The sequence below is a fragment of the Marmota marmota genome, unplaced genomic scaffold, assembly GCF_001458135.2.
Source record: "Marmota marmota marmota unplaced genomic scaffold, marMar, whole genome shotgun sequence".
Classification (NCBI taxonomy): Eukaryota; Metazoa; Chordata; class Mammalia; order Rodentia; family Sciuridae; genus Marmota; species Marmota marmota.
The window spans coordinates 60478560-60498435 of record NW_025999900.1 but is presented as its reverse complement, the minus strand read 5'-3'; the positions used below and the strand labels follow the sequence as shown (position 1 = coordinate 60498435).

At 35.5% G+C, this 19876-nt stretch overlaps 1 protein-coding gene across 5 annotated transcripts in view; it reads left to right on the top strand.

Annotated features, from left to right (window-relative positions):
• Atg2b (autophagy related 2B) overlaps positions 1–19876 on the top strand; it is a 64115-nt gene that overhangs the window by 38027 nt on the left and 6212 nt on the right. For 3 of the 5 annotated variants that reach the window (XM_048799295.1, XM_048799294.1, XM_015495390.2), the window contains 15 exons: positions 797–903; positions 1249–1341; positions 1882–1952; positions 2402–2478; positions 2742–2912; positions 4522–4663; positions 6796–6998; positions 7869–8095; positions 8954–9062; positions 10152–10346; positions 11062–11163; positions 16126–16204; positions 16873–17077; positions 19085–19154; positions 19531–19613. In XM_048799295.1, the coding sequence (XP_048655252.1) occupies positions 797–903; positions 1249–1341; positions 1882–1952; positions 2402–2478; positions 2742–2912; positions 4522–4663; positions 6796–6998; positions 7869–8095; positions 8954–9062; positions 10152–10346; positions 11062–11163; positions 16126–16204; positions 16873–17077; positions 19085–19154; positions 19531–19613 (1934 nt within the window). Of the gene's footprint in view, positions 1–796; positions 904–1248; positions 1342–1881; positions 1953–2401; positions 2479–2741; positions 2913–4521; positions 4664–6795; positions 6999–7868; positions 8096–8953; positions 9063–10151; positions 10347–11061; positions 11164–13184; positions 13296–16125; positions 16205–16872; positions 17078–18563; positions 18715–19084; positions 19155–19530; positions 19614–19876 lie in introns of those variants that run through there. The other 2 variants (XR_007345971.1, XR_007345972.1) reach the window with 2 other exon arrangements.

The window sequence follows — 19876 nt, the reverse complement described above, 5'->3', positions numbered from 1 at the left end:
CCCCCCGACCACCACAGTGGGTTATTTAGGAAATACGAGTTTTAAAGTGGTCTGTAGCAAACTTTATTTTTTCAAGAATTGTTTAAAAGAAAAATAATGTGAAATTATATTCATACTTTGTTGTTAATTTCATAAGATGTGATTTTCTGAGTTTTCTGTAGCAGTATAGATGTTGGATGGGACTTTTCATTTCAAATTCTGATTTTTCAAGTACTTTAAAAATATTTTTAGTTCTATATATTTAAGATGTAAAGCATGTGTTTTGTTTGTGTGTGTTTGTATAGAGTGATATCTATCTCTGTCTCTCTATTCTTTCTCTGTATAGATAGATATATTTCAATCTATCACTTCTATAACTTAACAACAAAAATCCATGTAAATCCCTTATCTGAAATGCCTGGAACCAGAAGTGTTTTGGAGTGTGGATTTCTTTTGGATTCTGGAATATTAGCGCATACTTAATGAAATTATCTTAGGGAAGGGACCAAAGCTTAAATGTGAAGTTCATTTACATTTTATATATGCACATATATATGTACATATGTATATTTTGAAGTGCTTAATATGGTCAAATTAACACATCTATCATCTTTCATAATTACTTGTGTGTATGCTTGCACATATACAAGTAGTTTATGAAATTAATTCCTTCAAAATGATTTTTTTTCTTTAGCATTATCAATTTCATTGTAAATACTTTTTCTATGAGATACTTCGGTTTTACATCCATTAAGTATATTATATCAAAACCTTTTTATCTTCTAAAGCAGGGTATTTTATACTTTTGTGATTATAGATTTTATACTTCTTGAATATTGCTGATGAACCTGTTTTGGGGTATAATCCTCCAACTTCATTTACAACTTTTCATGTTCACCTTTGGAGCTGTGCACTTGATTACAGGTAAATTCACAAATGGAAAATTTAATTTAAGATGTGTATTAAGTTTTGAAAAAATACATAATTTATTGAATTAAGGTTCATTTTTTGTTGTTGTTGGTACTAGGGATTGAACCCAGGGGAGCTTTACCACTGAGCTGTATACACTAAACCCTTTTTATTTTTTGTTTTAGATAGGGCTTTGCTAAGTTGCAGAGGATGGCTTAGAACTTGCGACCCTCCTACCTCTGCTTCCCCAGTTGCTGGGATTGTTAGGTGTGCACCACTGCACCTAGCTCAAAATATTTTTTAAAGAGAGTTTCTGTTGTTGCATTAAATTAACATTCTATTATTTCTTTTTGATACTAGGCCCCTTTATTTGCCAATCCGATCTCTTCTTACAGTTGAAACATTCAGCATTTCTAGTAGTGTTGCACTGGATAAGTCGTCTTCTACTCTCAGGTACTTGTGTGAACTTCATTGTATACTGAACCTGGCTGTTCAGAACATGTTAGCTGGTGGATACATTTCATCGTTCCTTTGTTAAAATCAGCATTCTACAAGTAGTCATATCTTTTTGTCTAACTTACTCAAATTTTCTTTCTCAAGTGACCTGCCCTATCTATCTACTCTTTTCATTATTGTATTTTATTTTTAGGGAAGAAGTTAATCTTTGGGAGTTTTAGTTTGCTTTTAGAATATGGGATAAACTTCTCAATACTTGATATACTTTATCTTTGTTACTTAAGCCTTGTGAATTTGAGCATCTATTAAAAAAACCACTAAAAATTTAGAATTTGAGCAAATGATTAATTTTTTATACCACATAAATATTTCTAGAACTTATCAACAGTGAGTTTTAAAAAAAGTTAGGTAACATTAGAAATTGTAGGTAATTTTGATATGTTATATTAGAAAGAATGGTGTAGTTAGGTGTAGAGTAATTCTGAGATAGATTCAAAGCTTAGTTTTTCAAATATTGGTTTTATCTTTTTTTCTCAGAATAATCATGGATGAGGCTGCTTTACATCTGTCTGACAAATGTAACACTGTCACTGTAAATTTGAGTAGAGGTAAGAGTTAAATAAAACCATCTGGAATAGATTTAAGCTTCTTTGTTTTGTGTGTGATTATATTAAAGCATTTTAACTCTGGAGTAATGCTAGTAAACTAAGGATCTTATTAAAGGATCTTTTAAACATATAGTGATCATATGGTGTATATATTCAGTTTTTCAGTTATTGGTTTTCTAGCTTGATAATATAACATTCTTAAAAGATTAGCATGTACATCAAAATTATATATACTCCAATTATTTAATATAAGATAGTTTCTCACTAAATTAAAGTGAATTGCAGGAATAAAATTGTGAATTTGTAGGATGAAACTATATTTGTCACATTTCAATATTTATAGTATTATTTGCAATGAATTTTAAAGAAATGTTCAGTTTTTGGAGTATGTTGGATAAGCATTTTTTGAAAGCTCTACTCAGACATTTTATTTCTTTAAAAATTTTTAGATTATGTTCGTGTGATGGATATGGGGCTTTTAGAATTAACCATAACTGCAGTGAAGTCTGATTCTGACAGAGAACAAGTAAGTTCGTTAAGATAAGGAAATTTTTATTGAAGTACTGATTTTTTGAGAGATAAAAAATTATACTGTACTCTAAAATTACTTTTCCACTTACCTAATTTTGGTCAAAAATAGATAAAATATTTAAAAATCAAGATTAGGTTAATACAAGTACATTTTTCTTATGACAGATGTTCACATATTTAAAGTAAGTGTGTGCCCAAAAGGAAGTTGTGTCTCTTGTTTGGAAGACATTTTGTCCTTTTCTTCCATGTCTTGTCTAGACTGAGCCCCGCTTTGAGTTGCACTGTTCGAGTGATGTTGTCCACATCAGGACCTGCTCAGACTCCTGTGCTGCTTTGATGAATCTCATTCAGTACATTGCAAGCTATGGTGACTTACATGCACCTGGCAAGGCAGAAAGGAAGCCTGGAGGCCCTGAGAGAAAGTCCAAGGTACAGTCAACAACATTACTCCCCCAACCCTGCCACATGAGTGACAGGCTTATGTCATTGTCCTCATGACAATCGGGTAGGAAAGAAGCTTTGAAAAGTTAACTGTCCATTCTTTACAATCTAAGAAATGGGGTCTGGGAAGGTGATTTTCTGGATCTTTTAGAAAGCCATTCTGCTGTTTGGTAGTCTTTGTTTCAGAATATTAATCTTCTCAACTAATACTTTTTTTCTAGTCTTTGGTTATTTTCATCTATTCTCAGGGAAGAATGAAAACATTAATGTAAGAATTGTTCTCTGCAAATCGAAAATAAAACATGCTCTGAGAAGCTTGATGGTAGATGTTCATGTTGTCAGACTTAGTTCTGTAAGAGTGGCTTCCCTTTGGGTTCTAGGTAGTGCTACTTAGCATTCAGTGTGCTTTCTCATAGAGTTCCTTTTCCCTTCCTGACAACTCTGTCAGAGGAGAGGTTAAAGATCATCACCTCTGTTGTGTAGATGATTAGTAGGAGAAACAGCAACAAACCCAGATGTTTTTGTTCCAAGTTCAGGGCTGTCTTATGTCTCAGGTGTCACATTTCTGACCATTTTAAACACTCTCCTCTTTGTTAAGCGCTTTTATTTTTTCAGGGCTATTCTTTTCATAGCCTCTTCTGTGAGCAAGATCCTCAGTCTCTGGGGTGGGTGCCTCTGCTATGAACTCTGGTCCTACTGGCATTGCTTTATCTTTTGTTGAGGATATCTTACACTTCATATGTTATCCTTCTGTGTGTGACTCCTTGCTCCTTCTGCATTATCACTGGTAATAAGGTGATTTATGACACTCCCTCTCTACTATTTGTTCTCTTTAAAAACATTCTCCAGTTTATTAAAAATTAAATATTAATTCTTTCAATTTGTATTTTCCATTTTAAAAAGTATGACTTGGATTTAATGAAACCACAGTTTACTAACCAAAGTGGTGAAGTAGCAGTACTGAAGTTGAGCCCTGTGAATCACCACTTAGTAGATTTTTTCCTCCCGTGTATGTGTATGCCGCTTCCTGTCCTTGGGAGTCCAAGAAAGGAGGCTTTGACCTGCAGTTGCTTTGTCTTCAAAAGTGAAAGTCATCACAGCCTGTCAGATTTGTCAAATCAAACTTGCTAGTAATGCCCTTTCCCAGCTTCACAGCAGTGTTGTGTTGGCAACTGGGCTGTCTTCTCGTGTATTGTCTCTGCAAGATCCCAGTTCACAGTCAGTCATTCTTGTTTGCAGTAGTTGTTAGGGTTGTATGGTAGTACTAAAAACTAAAAATGAAAATGTAAATAGCTACTGGGCAGAATTTAGAAAAATGAGTATGGTTCCATTTCTGGTGTTTCTGTAAAATGTAATATATTTCTAAGATAAAATAAATATAAGGAGTTTCTTAAAGAGTACTTTCAGCTATTTTTAATTTAATTTTATTTTTTTTGAGACAGATCTTGCTATGTTGTCCTATTAAATGGCAGTTCGTAGGCCTTTTACTCCTGAGCTCAAGCAGTGCTCCTGCCTCAGCTTCCAAAGTAGCTAGGTCTACAGGCACATGCCATGATACCCATCTTTGGCTATTTTTAATTAAACTTTTTGGCTATAGGTAGGTTCCTCTGGTGGATCATCCTCACGTGGTCCTGTGCTTCCTGAAGCAGATCAGCAGGTTTTACGGGATCTGATGAGTGATGCTATGGAGGAGGTCGACATGCAGCAGACCACTTCATCAATAAAGCCACAGACTAATGGTAAGACCAGGACTTTTTCCCTGGGAACACTGATATTGTAGTGTCTTAGATTATTTGTGTTCTCAGAAATTCTTCAGTAAGTAACTTACTGAAGAAAAGACTTGTCCAAGTTTGGGTATATATGTATTAGCCAATTAGCTTGTATTTGTGGAATGTCTAGTAAATAAATAACAGTATCCAGGATGACATGAAGGATACAGAGGAAATGGGAGACAAACTTATTTTTTTTTTGGTAGCTCATAGCCTAGGAAAACAAATGGGCAGGATACTGAGGCTACTGCTTGGAATGACTGAAAAATGACATAAGGAAATACCTTGGAATGTGGTTTGTATTCTGTAATTTGGAAAGGATTGAAATGATTTCATGACACTAGTGAAAATGAGATGAGTTGACTTTGGAAACTGGGTGGAATTAGGTATGTAGTGAGGAAGGAGAAGGAGACCCTGGAAAGGCCATAAACTGGTCTGTGTCAGAACACAGGCATTGAGAGCCTTAGACTCCTCGGTGCTGCCAGGCTGCTACAGATGAAAGCACCCTTCTTGGTGAGAACTGGATAGTCAAATTGGACAGGCAGGGAGGGACTGGATGATTAGAAATCCTTGAGAGCTAAACGGAACCATTTAAATATTTAAAGCATCTATTTCAAAACTAGTTTTTCTAATTGGATGGACATAACTATTTCTGTATATTGTGAATTTTTTTTTTTTTTTTTTTTTTGGTGTGGGGGATCAAACCTTGTGAATGCAAGGCAAGCACTCTTCCAACTGAGATACATCCCCAGCCCAAATTGTGAAATCTTAATTTTTGAATATTTTATGGTGTTACAAAAGTTTAGCATTAAATGTAGCTTTCATTCTAATTTAGAATAAATTAGAACTAAGGATGTAAACTGGGAATTCTGGCTTCCTTTGTACTACCTTATTTGTAATGAACAGAGCTGTCTAATTACATGGGAAGGCATATTTAATGAATATTTGTTGAGTGGCTTTACCAATTTGTTGTGTGTATTGGGTAGGGTGTCTGGAGATTGAACCCAGGGGTGCTTTACCACTGAACTATATCCCATCCCTTTTTATTTTATATTTTGAGCCAGGATCTCACTTAAGTTGCTGAGGCTGGCCTCAAACTTGCAATCCTCCTGCCTTAGTCTCCTTCCTGAGTTGTTGGAATTATAGGTGTGAGCCACGCTCCCATTCTTATACTGAGTGAGTTTAATAGACAAGATTCTTCACTAAGCGCTGGACACTTAGACTGCATAATTCAGAGGTGCTACCACATGAAAGTTGAAAATTTTTTCAAAATTTATACATTGTCTGGTGAGCCTCTGGAAGCCAAAATGTTACTTTATACATTTTTGTGTTCTTAGCCCCATCTCAGTGTTTGGTTTGAATGAATGGAGAAACAATCAGTGACTCTAATATGTAGTATAAATGTATAAAAATATATTCACATATATAAGGTTTTTGTGCACATGCTATCTTGTGAACTTCCTATTGAGAGAGCTCCTGAGAACAGGTGTCCAGTGGGGAGAAAGTGTGTCCAGGAAATAGCTTTCTTTTTGTTGCTTGGAATCATTTTCCTCTTCCAGTACTTAAAACATGCTTAGTAACTGTTCTTTCTCCCCAATTCATAAGCAGAGATCTCCTAGTTTTAGGTAAGGCTCTGCTAGATGTAACCAATTTCTCTTCCTCCTGCAGTATTGCCCAAGAAATTTCTTCCAGAATATCATCCACAGGACAGAAATGTCGAAATGAAATTCTGGCTGAGGCAAAACGAGTCAGCATTAATCTGCTGCTGGATTCCTGAACTTCTCTAAAGCCATATAACTGAGAGGAACTATCTCTATTTAGAAAACTATCATTTGCTGTTTTTTAGAGAATTAAACAGTCTTTATATGTATCCATACATTTATTAAACAGTCTTTTTGATGTATTTCTGCCACTTGCTGAGGTGTTTTGGGGCAAGTTACTTTAGCTGTTCTTAATTCTCAGTTTCATAGGGTTATTGTAAAAAATAAATAAGATTTTGCAGGTGAAAACATTCAACCTGTATATCTGACACATAGTTAAGATGTTTAGTATTTTTTCAGAGTATACGAAACATTGTATTTTTTTTTTTTTTTTTAATCTAGGTGTTTTGGATGAAAAATCTCAAATTCAAGAACCATGTTGTTCGGACCTTTTCCTGTTCCCAGATGAGAGTGGAAATGTGTCCCACGAGCCTGGCCCCACTTATACCTCATTCACTCACCACTTGATTAGCGATGCAATGTCAGGTGTGCCCACTGAAAACGATGATTTTTGCATTCTTTTTGCACCAAAAGCAGCCATCCAGGTAATAAATTAACATAATTATTGTGGTTTAAAATAATGTTAAAAGTTAAATTGACCAAAGTGTCCCTGAAGAAGATTGTTTAGATTTTGTTACTTCTTATGGTTCAGTTCAGAATTACTTCAATTTAAATTCACTTTAATGGTGGTTGTACTTTATTATTTCTTTGGCACATCTCTCAGACTCAGAGACTACTGCTCTATATTTTGCAAAGTTTCCTATATAGATTATTGAACTGCAAATATCATATAGTTAGATGACTCTTAAGGGCATTAATATTAAATGACAGAAGTTGTGCTGCCTAGAGTGGTTGGTATAACTGGGAAAGACAAGATGTGTGTGAATGCTAATGGTTGATTAAGAGGAACACAAACACACAAAACTGCCCAGTAGTATCTTAGTAGGTGACTGAATTTGTTCACTAAGTTCTGAGAACCTTCTGGTTAAAATTTAAAAAATCAAAGCAGTCAAACTCAGGATAAACCAATTATTAGAAACATGATAATTTGCTCAGTATTTTGAAGTTGGTCAAGTTTTGGTTTGAAATGCAGTATTGACTTTAATTGAAGGAATAAAATACATACATGTACAAACCTATACATAAAATCTGTACTTTTATATTATGAAATAAGTTGTAAGAGTCAAATTGTAAACTAAAAAAAATTTTCATGGGTGATTTATAAAGAACAGAAATATAGTTCATTGTATGCTTAATGAAGCAGTCTCTTACGTAGTGGTTAATGTCAGAATTATAACCTTATTTTATATATCAAAATTAGGAAAAAGAATATAGACTCATGAAATTCCCTTGAGATATGCAGCATAACCAGTCATTTCTAATGAGGTGAGAGTCTGTGTTACTGTTGATTTCAGGAGAAGGAAGAAGAGCCAGTCATAAAAATCATGGTTGATGATGCAATTGTGATAAGAGACAACTATTTTAGCCTACCTGTTAAGAAGACAGATACCAGCAAAGCCCCATTACACTTTCCCATTCCTGTAATTCGGTATGTTGTTAAGGAAGTTTCTCTTGTGTGGCATCTTTACGGAGGCAAAGATTTTGGGACAGTTCCTCCTACTTCTCCAGCTAAAAGTTACATGTAAGTTAATTTCTGTGCAAGTTTATTTATCAGGCCAGTGTATTCTTTTCATATAAAAATATAGAATTTATCTTAAGAGTTAATAAACTAGTATTTAAGTGTCATTTCCCATTTGTGAACTTATTTGTATTGTAATTAATGTTGACTTATATGAGTTTCACTCAGCAAGATTTTCAGGTATTTACTATATGCCCATTCTAAAAAAGGAGCAAGACCCAGCTCTTTCTTCAGCTCCAAAGGAGGGGATAATCATGGACTGAAGGAGAAGAGCGAAGTGAGTGTGTCAGGAGGCAGGAACTGTGCATTCCCTGAGCTCCCAGCACGCAGGAGAGTACTGAGCAGGGCACCAGTGCTTACCGAGTGCTTACTAACTAAACAAAGGCAATGTTCTGCAGCAGGAGAAGAGAACTAGGCAGAGGGTGCCCGGACAGTGGGGCAAAGAGTTTCCCAGGGTGGGAGGAGCAGTGACATTTGGTACAATAGTTCGCCTTCTTGTACTTAAAAAGTTACTTTAAAACACTTCTGACTTGATTATAGTTCTTTTCTGTTTTCTGGCATTTCTAGGACTTGTTCTTAGACCAAAAAGTTTTCTAAGGTAATAAGAATGCTATAAAGAGGTCTCATTTCCAAGTGAATCCTGTGATATGGAACCCAGCACCATAATTAGATTTTTCTAAGTTCTGACTGTTTAGCAAGCAGATGACTACTCTGGTTTTGATTTATAATAATATAATTTGTGACAACTTTCTGATAATTCTGTAATTTTATTTTTCTTTTCATCTTATTAATTTTTCTAATATTATTAATTAAATTTCTTTGCTTATTTTTAAACACTATTTTCTTTTTCTTCATTTTTAGTAGTCCTCACAGTTCTCCTTCTCACACACCCACAAGATATGGACGGAATACAGTATGTGGAGGGAAAGGAAGAAACCCTGACTTTTTAATGGAAATACAGTTAAGCAAGGTAAGGAGGTATTTTGAAAGGAAAAGTCCACTTAAGATGGAAGGAGTATTAGTGGTGTTTCTTTGGTTTCCCTAGCCTCATTGGTCTTGAGCTTTAGGTCCTAGCTCTTTGGATTGAAAAAGTACAAGGATCTCCTATAAAATGCTTCCTTTTCTTTCTTTCTCAGGTGTTCTAAGAAGCCCATGGTGCTTTTTTTTTTTTTTTTCTCTCATGCTATTCCAGGAGTTGGGTTCTCAGAGTTGAATGCCCTTAGAATCCCTTAGTGGGTTATTTAGGCCTGGATTTGTGCGCCCCACTCCAGCATTGCTGACTGAACGGGTCTGACAGACATGAATTTTTAGCGTGATTCTTTTTGCAGGCACATGATAAGCTGCTGCCCCAGAGTACCTGTCTGGGAAGGCCTGCCTTTGGATAGTGCATATGGCAGGTGCTCTGTGAAGTTCTCAAGGCCATAGGTCCCACACCACTAATGACATTATATGCATTTAATTTAACTCTGTCAGTCTGTTCAGGATGCCCCAAGTGTCATATTTAGGATAGGTCGTGTACAGATATTGTAGTGATGGCAATTCTTTGCCCCTTTTTGGAACTGAACTTTCCTTCTATTGATTTGTTCATGCAGTTTCATAGGTATGCAAGATCTTAATTTTAGGTTTTCTAATTTTGCTTGAAAAGGGTAAAAGGGGGCGGGTGTGGTAGTACAGGCCTCTAAATCCTAGCAACTCCGGAGTCTGTGGCAGGAGGATCACAAGTTCAAAGTCACCTTCAGCAACTTAGCAAGGCCCTAAGCAACTTACTAAGACCCTGTCTCAGATCCCTGGTACCAAAATAAATGAGTAAAAAATTAAAAGAGTAAGGGATTTCACTAAGATCATTTAAGAAATATTAACAAAGCTTATCTGTGTATTGTAGGGTACACATAGATCAATAAGTAAGTGAACAAATGAAACATTTAGTTCTTTGAAAGTGGAATTATAAGCTGAGATAGAATCCAAAGAAAATTATGAGTGATTGTTTGCATTTTAAAGAGAAAATCTAATTTAAATAAAAGTAAAGATTACTCTGTGTTCCTTCTCCTTGTCTGTTAAGGTGAAATTTCAGCATGAAGTCTACCCCACATGCAAAGCAGAATGCGGTTCTAGCCTCTTAGAACAGCCAGTCTCTCGGCAGGTGTTCATTGTTCAGGATCTTGAAATTCGGGATCGGCTGGCAACATCACAAATGAATAAATTTTTGTACTTGTATTGCAGCAAAGAAATGCCTCGCAAAGCTCATTCCAACATGGTAAGATTTAAAGCCTCACTTTTTGTTGTTGTATTCTCTTTTTAATATGAAAATCCCTTTTAAATATGTCACTTAAAGTTTTGTGTTCAAAAAATTGTTTTGCATATTGTTGCTAGAGTCCATTAACTATAATTGGCCAATATATTGATATCTGAAGAAAACCAGAAATCCATAGCAGTCTGCACAAAATAATTAGGATTGTGAAAGTGTTCCAGAACATGGTTCTAAAAGCCTTATTTGAGTTATAAAATAAGGTGCTTAGTGGAAATATAGTGTGGTGGTGAAGAGCATGGGCTTAGAGTTGGACCTGGGTTCAGATCTCAGTTCTGTAACTTACTAGTGATGGCTTTGCTTAAGTTGCTTAATTTTATCGAGGTGGAACTGATAAGCTTAGGACCTTAGAGGTTCTTTACAGAAGTTGACTTTGGAAGATAGGCCTGTACATTGGCTTCTGGGCCTCAGCAGACTCCTTTGAGTCTGCAAGTACAGTATCACTCATTTGCAGTTTTTCTTCTAAAGGCAGCCCAATTTCTGTCATTAGGTTCTTAAAAGGGATTGTGCTCCAAAAATTTTTGATTCAGACTTTTAAGGAAAAGAGTGTAGATAATTCATCACTTTTTGTACTCACATAGAATTAACGATTTTTCTTTATTAACATGAGAATAAGGTCATTTTATCTCACTGGGAAAAAAAATGTTTTGTTTTTGTCTTATAGTTGACAATTAAAGCATTACATGTGCGCCCAGAGTCTGGCAGGTCACCACAGGAATGCTGCTTGAGGGTATCATTGATGCCACTTCGCCTCAATATTGACCAGGTTGGTAGCATGGGCATGATTCATGTGATTATGGTTAGACTTATGCCCCCTCATCCAGAATAAAGGAACTTTAATGTTTCTTACTTTTGAGCTTTTGTGGAATTATATAATTTAAGCAGACTTTTGATAAATAGTAGAGCAGATTCATTAAAGGTTTGGAATATGAATTACTGGTGGGTAGATGTTATTGATGTTATTTATCCCACTCTCCCTATTCATTTTGGTGGGACAAAATACATGCTACTCACTCTCTCCAGTCCTTGTGGACTTACTTCTAGTTCAGATGTACACACCATTTTCAGAGACTCTTAAAGGACTTCCTAATGAGTTGAATGATAAATATAAAGGATTGTGTTGTAATAACATCGGGGAAGATAATTTTTCTACCCCAAGCAAAATGAAAATTAGCAAATTGTTACCTAAAGAGGTCATAAACAACAGATTTATGGAAAGATGTAAATAAGGAAAACCACTTTCCGAAATTCAAGTAAACCTCCCATCATATTTTTTCTGGGCTAACTTTGACCCTGAGAAGTGCTTAAAACATGGTTGTAAAAGCCATATTTGAGATATAAAATAAGATGCTTAGTGGTAATATAGTGTGGTGGTGAAGAGTGTGGGTTTAGAATCGGACCTGGATTCAGATCTCTGTTCTGTAACTTACTAGTGTGTGGCTTTGGTTAAGTTGCTTAACTTCTCCAAGACTCACTTTCTTTATTGATAAAATGAGCGGGATTATAATACATGCATTAGGATTTTTAAGAATGAGGATTATAGACTGATGTAAGGAAACACTTATGCTAAGTGCTCGGTAGCCTATGTTAAGAGTCTTAATGTTAACTGAAACATATATCAACTGCAGAACACAAATGGAATTTTTAATCTGCTTTAAAATAATAAAACCCTCTTCATATCCTTTATATTGATTTGAGCTCAGGTTTGGAAGCAGAGTATTTATTTGTGAGGTGTCATTCATTTACTTAAATAATATTGATTGGATATTATTCATTAGTTACTTAAATAAAATGTGAATAATCAATTATAAGCAAGTAACAGGTATTTTAGGACTGAATTTAAATATTTATATTGCAAACAGAATGGCATTATCTCAGAGAACAATGTACTGTGAGGTACAGGAGTGGACCTTAGTTTCACATTAATGCGTATGACTTCTGAGTTGGGCCAGATTTTAGGTTTTCTCATTATGAGAATAATATCTTTTGATATTCATATCCATATTTTAGTTTAGTTTATCTATATATTGGCCTAGTAGAAAGATTTATGGGAAAATTAATCTGTGGAAGCACCAGTGTGAGCAAGACTGAGTGAAATTTGTCTTTATGTCATGACTTTATTAAATGTGGCAAGCCCAATTCCTTTAGTAGATTTTTTTCTTTAGTGTTGAGTATAATTTCTTTGATATAACTATAAAACATTAAAACGTCAAAATGAAATATTAATCCTAAAGAAAACAGGGAAATACATGTCGTAACTGCTTGAGGAAGAAAAATGGGAAATTAGTCCCTAAGACATAAAACCTAGGAAAATAAAACCATGCTACAATATACAAGCCTTACGTTTTTTACTGAATGAAAAAAAAATCTTTTCTACATGGCATATTTTGAGATTGCAAACTGTCATGGAGTAGAAAACCTTGCATTCTATTCATTTTTTCTTATGAAAATAAATCAGTTGGTGAATGATATGCTTTGAGTAATATTTTTCTTAGCCAGCTTCTCCTGATCTTATTCATCTTAATTGAATTGTAGACATCAAGCTTCATTGCTGTTGGAATTAAAGGCATTTGCTTCCAAAGCACAGCACCTCCATAGCACAGGCAGTAAACAGTGCAGATGGATGAGTCCCACTGTGCAGGAGATAGGAGATCCAAAGTATGAAGGGCCAGATTCCCTGACTGTCCTAGTCTAGCATTTGTTTTAGCCTTGCACTGCCTGGGAATTGTGTAGGGGAGACTTGTTAATGAATTCAAAGCCATTTCCTGAATGCCTACCTTGTCCCAGGTTCTGAACTAGGATGCTGGGGATACAAAGATGAATAAGACATTCCTATCCTCAAAGATCTCTCTGTAGTGGGGAAGACTGACATAAAGCAGATGCTTTTAATATGCTGTGGTGAGTACAAGTGATAAAGAAGGTGTAGAATGACGTGCCTGGCCCGCAAAGGGAGTTTGGAGGGTGAGGGATGGTGAGGAAAGGCTTTCTGGAGGCGGGGGATATGCAAACTAGGTCTTAGGGAGTGTCAGGGTGTTAGGCCAGTGAAGTTCTTCATGAAGACATGAGGGGCTTAAGTCAGGCTGGGCTGGGAGGCCATTCTGGTGAGATAGGGAAGCACTGGGGCTGGGCAAGGGTACACAAGTAGCAGCACCTTGGCGTATTTGTGTACTTTGTCTTCATCACTTCCTTGTTTGAGTATGGCATTAAAAGTAATTCTTTAACAGTTTAAATCCTATTGCACTATTAATATCCTTTGTTTTTGTACCTTAAAGCTGGCATAAATATTTTGCTATGAAAGTTTTTTTAAGTTTTAAAAAAGTCATTGTATTGAGGTATAATTTATATAATAAAATGCATAGATTTTAACTTTACAGTGAAACTTTAACAGATTTGTGTACTTGCGTGACTACTAAACCAGTTGAAGTATATAACATTTTCCATACCCCACACAATCCCTTTATGTCCCTTTGTAGTCAGTTTCATTATCCCAAAGCAACCACTTGTCTTTCAATTACCATAATTTGTTTTTTTTCCCATTGCATAGTTTTATGTACATAGAATTGTGTTTGGATTCTGCACTCAGTATTTTGTCAGTTATTCACCTGTATTGTAGCATGTCAAGAATCTCTTGGTTGTTTTTACGGTGCTGGGGTTGGAACCTAGGGCCTCATGCATACTAGGCAAGTGCTATACCCCTGAGCTGCACTTCCAGCCCAGTCCATTTTTTTTTTTTTTATTGCCATGTGGTATTTCACTGTGTGGATATTCCACAATTTATTGATCCGCTTACCTGCTGATATACATTTGAGTTATTATATGTATAAGATAAAAGCAGGATTTCTTGGTGTTCAGGGGATATATGTTTAACTAGCATAAGCAGCTTCCAGACAGTGTCCTACTGTCCTATTTGGCTGTACCAAATCTACATTCCCACGCATTACCAGTGAGCACTCTAATTGCTTCTCATCTTTGTCAAACTTGCGAGCATCAGCTTTCTAATTTAGTTGTTTACTTCGTGTTCATGGTGGTTTCATTTTGATTTTTCTGAAGACTAGTGATGTTATGCACCTTTTCACATGTTTGTTAGCCATTTGTATATATTTTGTTATGCCTTTGTATTTTATGCCTGTTTTACTGAGTTGTATAGAGTTTAGCATAAATACAAAATAAAAATTGAGAACATTTTAAAAAGCTGGGAGTAGTATCCCTTTGTCATGTTGTGTATTGTGTCTAATTTTTCTTTTTTTAAAAAATAATTTTTAGTTGTAGGTGGACACAATACCTTTATTTATTTTTTTTGTTTATTTTTAAGTGATACTGAGGATTGAACCCAATGCCTCACACATGCTAGGTGAGTGCTCTACCACTGAGCCACAACCTCAGCCCTTTTCTTGTTTTTCTTTTTAAAATTTGTTTTAGTTGTTGGTAAACCTTTATTTATTTTACGTGGTGCTGGGAATCAAACCCAGTGCCTCACACATGCCAGGCAAGTGCGCTACCGCTGATCCCCAGCCCCAGCCCAGCCCCCTTTGCTTTTTCTTAAAAAGCACATTGATATCTGAAATTTTCAGTTTTTATGAAGGCAATCTTGGACTTAAAACCTTGATTGTATTAAAATGTTACCATCTAGTGGCCAAGGAAAGCATTTTATATACGGTTAGATTTGTTAATGGGTAATACTTGATATAAATAACATATTATTTGATAAATGTATAATATAAATAATGTATAAACTATGTACAGGAATATACATGTGTAAAGCATTACAGAGTAATGAACAGCCCATGAACTTGCTACCTGCTTCTAGTAGTGTTAGAGCTGCCTCATTCCCCTGTGTTCCATGGTACCTAGAATATTCGTCTAACTTGATCATTTATACTTGAGATAAATGGGATCCTAAGTACTCGGATCCTTGGAAATTGTCAGACTTTTTTGGTGTTCTTCCAAATATTGTGACCCTATAATTGAACTTTGCCTTGTATTTTGGTATTTTAATTTAGGATTTTATATTAATTTAGGATTTTTTAAAGTGGAAGGGAAGAATAAGAAAGAATAGGCTCAGGCATTTGATTTTTATATGCCCCAGGATATATTTGTCACTTTGAGAAAAGCAGAATGAAGCTGCCAAAAATGGGCCAGATGTGAATGGATTATCAGGACAGAGCCAAACATTTTTGTTTGAAACTCTATAGTACCAGAAGGGACTACTCTGAATGATTGATTTTATTTTTCATTCTTATTTTGAATGTCGTTGTCCACTGGAGAAAATGTATTAAGGTAACACAGTGGTAAAAGCAGAGATGAGACATTAAGAACTCTCATGGCAAATGAGTATCCAGAACAAACTAGTTGCCATTATTATTGTTAGTAGTGTTACCACTACAATTTAGAATGAAGAGTAATGCCAAACAAGAATGAGAATGCTCTGTTTCTAAGAAAACTAAAAGGTACTTTGAGAATCATTCCTAGCTTTGTAATTTTTAATTTCTCTAAGTTAATTTTCTCAGAGTTGTGAGAATTGATGGGAAAGGTGTGTAGTGGTGGAGGAACAGACAGACAGACACGCACAGAATAGGAATAAGACCTGAGACATGGTAGGGTTACAATAAATTATAGCTATATTTGAATAATGAGTAAAATGTAAGACTTTAAAATTACTTTGTTTCATAGTTTTAGAAATAGATGTCCTTTTCCTCTTTTCAGTTGTAATGACTTCTCTTAATTCTAGGATGCCTTGTTCTTCCTGAAGGATTTCTTCACAAGTCTTTCTGCAGAAGTGGAGCTTCTACTGACTCCAGATCCAGAAGGTATTTAACATAGTTTGAAAAATCTATAGTAAGTACAGATGCCCTTAACTTAGGATGGGGTTATATCCTGAGAAATACATTGTAAGTTGAAAACACTTTTGAGTTGAAGATGCATTTAGTTATCTAACCTACTGAACATCATAGCAACATAACACTGTAGGGTGTTTTTTGTTTCCCCTTGTGACTGAGGGGTTGGTGGAACCCCTGCAGATACCTGCCATCACAGACAGAATCTGACCACAATTATTAGCCTGTAAAAAGATAAAAATTCAAGGTACAATTTCTACTGAATGTACATATTTTTTTTCATACCATTGTGGAGGTTGAAAAATTTTAAGTCAAAACTGTCATTAAATTAAATTGGGACTGTTTGTACTTGGATTGATATGAGGTATTTTTGAGAATATGCTTATTTTTATTAGTGCATTATAGTTAGTAGTGGGGTTCACTTTGACTTATTCATATTTATAATCTTTATTCCCATGTATATAATGTGTGTTGTTTTTAATTAATGCAAATGTAGTTTATATAAAAGTAATAATTACTGAGAAGCAAATTTTCTCTGTAATAGGGTTTGTATTTATTAAATGAAAGGTAACAAGATTGATTTAAACAGTTGCTCTATAGAGACATACCTAATACGTCAAATGTGCACATTACATTTTCAGTCAAAAAGTCTCCTGGAGCTGATGTCACCTGCAGTTTGCCAAGGCATTTGAGTATTTCAAAGGAGCCAAATCTAGTTCTTTCTTTCCCTGGGCCAAAACCTTCCCAAAACGAGAGTGCCAGTGCAGCAGAGGCAGTTAATGGAGCAGAGGAAAAGGACTTCTCAGCCGAAGAAGTGTCATTTAGTGATCAGCCTGTGTTTTTTAGGTAAATAATTTAATTTTGATAACAAGTTACCTTGAAGTTCTGAGGGTAGTTCTGTAATGTGTAAGTATACTGGTAATTGTGAGGTTACATCAGCTTTTCTTTGCCTTGCCACATAATTAACTAGTGTGTTTATTTGCATGTGGTGCCCATCTAACTTACATGCTCATTTATATGTAGGAACCCTGGTTCAGGATCTATCTCTTTTGAATCTGTTGTACAAGTTCCCTTTTCCTCCTAACTTCTTCCCTTCTCTGCCCCCCCAGTCTCCTTCTTCCTAGTCACTGTTAACAGTGTCTTGTCCCTCCCCAAACAGGAGGTTTTCCTTTTGCCTCTTTTCACACCTTGGCTTTGGCATTCCTGCGTTTTCTCCTGTGGGATTTTCTACCTGATGTTCCCCATCACGGTTGTCTTTCCTTTCCTGACCCTTCCTCCTTGGCTGAATCATCACTCCCTGATGCCCAGGTCTCCTGAACTGCTGCTGCCTGCTCTGACACTGTCTAGCTGCCTGGCCAGCTGGCCACACGCTGGAGTTCTCTCACCTCTCCAGACTTTCATCTTCTTGTCCTCTTCTTTCCTAACCCTTGATGGAAGGGATGGAGCCTTGGCATTAACAAGGGAGAAAGAGCAAAACCCCTTGTTGAGAGGGACAGTTAGCTACCTTCTCTGGTTCCCTGAATCCCTCCCCTGTTGGCATCATGGCCCCTTGTTTCTCTGTCTTCTCCACTAGATTCTGACGTTAGACCTTAGATCTGGCCCAAAGTGGCAGTAGATGTGTTTGAAAGTGTTTGTTATGATTTGAACATCTTGAGCACTTACTGTGTGTACACCAGGTTTTGGTCTACACACAATGAAAAATCAGTGAGCTTACAAATAATTAAAATAACATTTGTTCTGAGTAAAAGGAGTGGGGAAGGAGAGAGTACCAAGTGTATTACCCAGACAACCAGGTGGAGATGAGCATTCAAGAAATGAGGAGCCGAGTCCTGTGGCGTATGCCTGTTATCCCAGTGACTCAGGAGGCTGAGGCAGGAGATTGCAAGTTCAAAGCCAACCTCAGCACCTTAGGGAGGCACTTAGTAACTCAGTGAGACCCTGCCTCTAAATAAAATACAAAAAGGCCTGGGTATGTGGCTCAGTGATTAAGTGTTTCTGGGTTGAATCCCCAGTTAGCCTCCCCCACTCCCCAGAAGGAACAACCTGTGATCCCAGGCTGAAAGAGATTGCTGTAAATACACTATTTCTTTTCACTGAAGATTAAGTGGACTTTTGTGAGGTGGCTTAGGTTGTAACCACCAATATTAATTCTATGGGGAAAAAAGTTCCATGTATCCAGTTTACATTTAGCTTTTAGAAGCCAGATGAGTTTGTTTGCTACATGCTATCAATGTACATTATTTTATTCTCCCAGGATTCTCAATATTAGTATGTTGATAACCTACTTACAAGCATAAATTTTAAGGATTCTCACCAAAATTTACCAATGTAGGTGGCATTTAAAACATATGCTGGTGAAGACAGGCTCAAAGTGTTTTAAGTCACTTGCCCACGATTGCATCCCATTTAACTGATGCCGGGTCTCCTGACGGCTTCACACCAGCCAGAAGAATCATCTAACCTCTTCTCTTTTTTACTTCTTGGTAATGATTGACTTAATGATTACTCTTAAAGGTCACTTTTATTAATTTGTTTTTATTGATTTGTATGAATGGAGAATATCTACCAAAATAAATTTTTATAAGAATGAACATTATTTAATAAATTAGAAAAAGGTTTTGTGAGAAAAATTAAAATATACTAAATACAAAGTTATCAAATGACTAATATCTGATTAGTTGTTACCTTACGAAAAGATAGAACTAAAAGACATTTTTTATTTAGGCCATAAGATATTTACAGACTTATTTTGTGGTTTTATTTTTATTCTCTAATTCAACAAATTAATTTATACGTAATTTAAACAATTAGTAATTTTGAATATAAATAACTCCCTCCATTGTTTATCTCTAGAGAATTCAGATTCACATCAGAAGTTCCTATTCGACTTGATTATCATGGCAAACATGTATCAATGGATCAGGTTTGGAAATTTTGCATAAATATGTTCTATGAAATTATCTCTTTTTTTTTCCTAATGGGCTCAATTCTTTTAAACTTTGCACTATCATAGTTTATAGGTATATAAAATTTTAACACACACATATATAGAATTGAAATGAAGCATAGGGTTTTAAATTTTTTAAAGTAAATAATTTAAATAGTGTTTCCTTCAGTGCCATAAGTATAATTTGGGATCTAGTGGGTAGTACATACTATGAATTATATATTCTGTAAATATTTCAAGATTTTTTAGCTTTGTTAATGAATATCATGTTGATTTTCCCAAAATAACAACAATATTAAATGTTGAGTCTGTCTTTATTTACGAATTAATCCAAATGTTTTTAACTTTAAAGGGTACGTTAGCTGGGATTCTAATTGGTTTGGCCCAGTTAAACTGCTCAGAACTAAAGCTGAAGAGGCTTTTCTATCGGCATGGGTAAGTTGATTTATCCTGGGAGGCTTTAAGGGGAGGCTACTAAGGCCAGTTGACAACAAATTAGAAATGGAGCCCTCATAGCAAGCATGCATATGTTAGTTGTTTTAAAATACAGTGTTTTCTGTAGAGAGCTCATTTTTAGAGTACTCTGATTGGTTAGAGGCTAATTTTTATTCTGAGAGAGACAGAGTCAATTGAATAGAGTACTAATATTTAAAAATAGCTATCGTTTAGGACATTTCTAATGATTTCCTAAACTTATA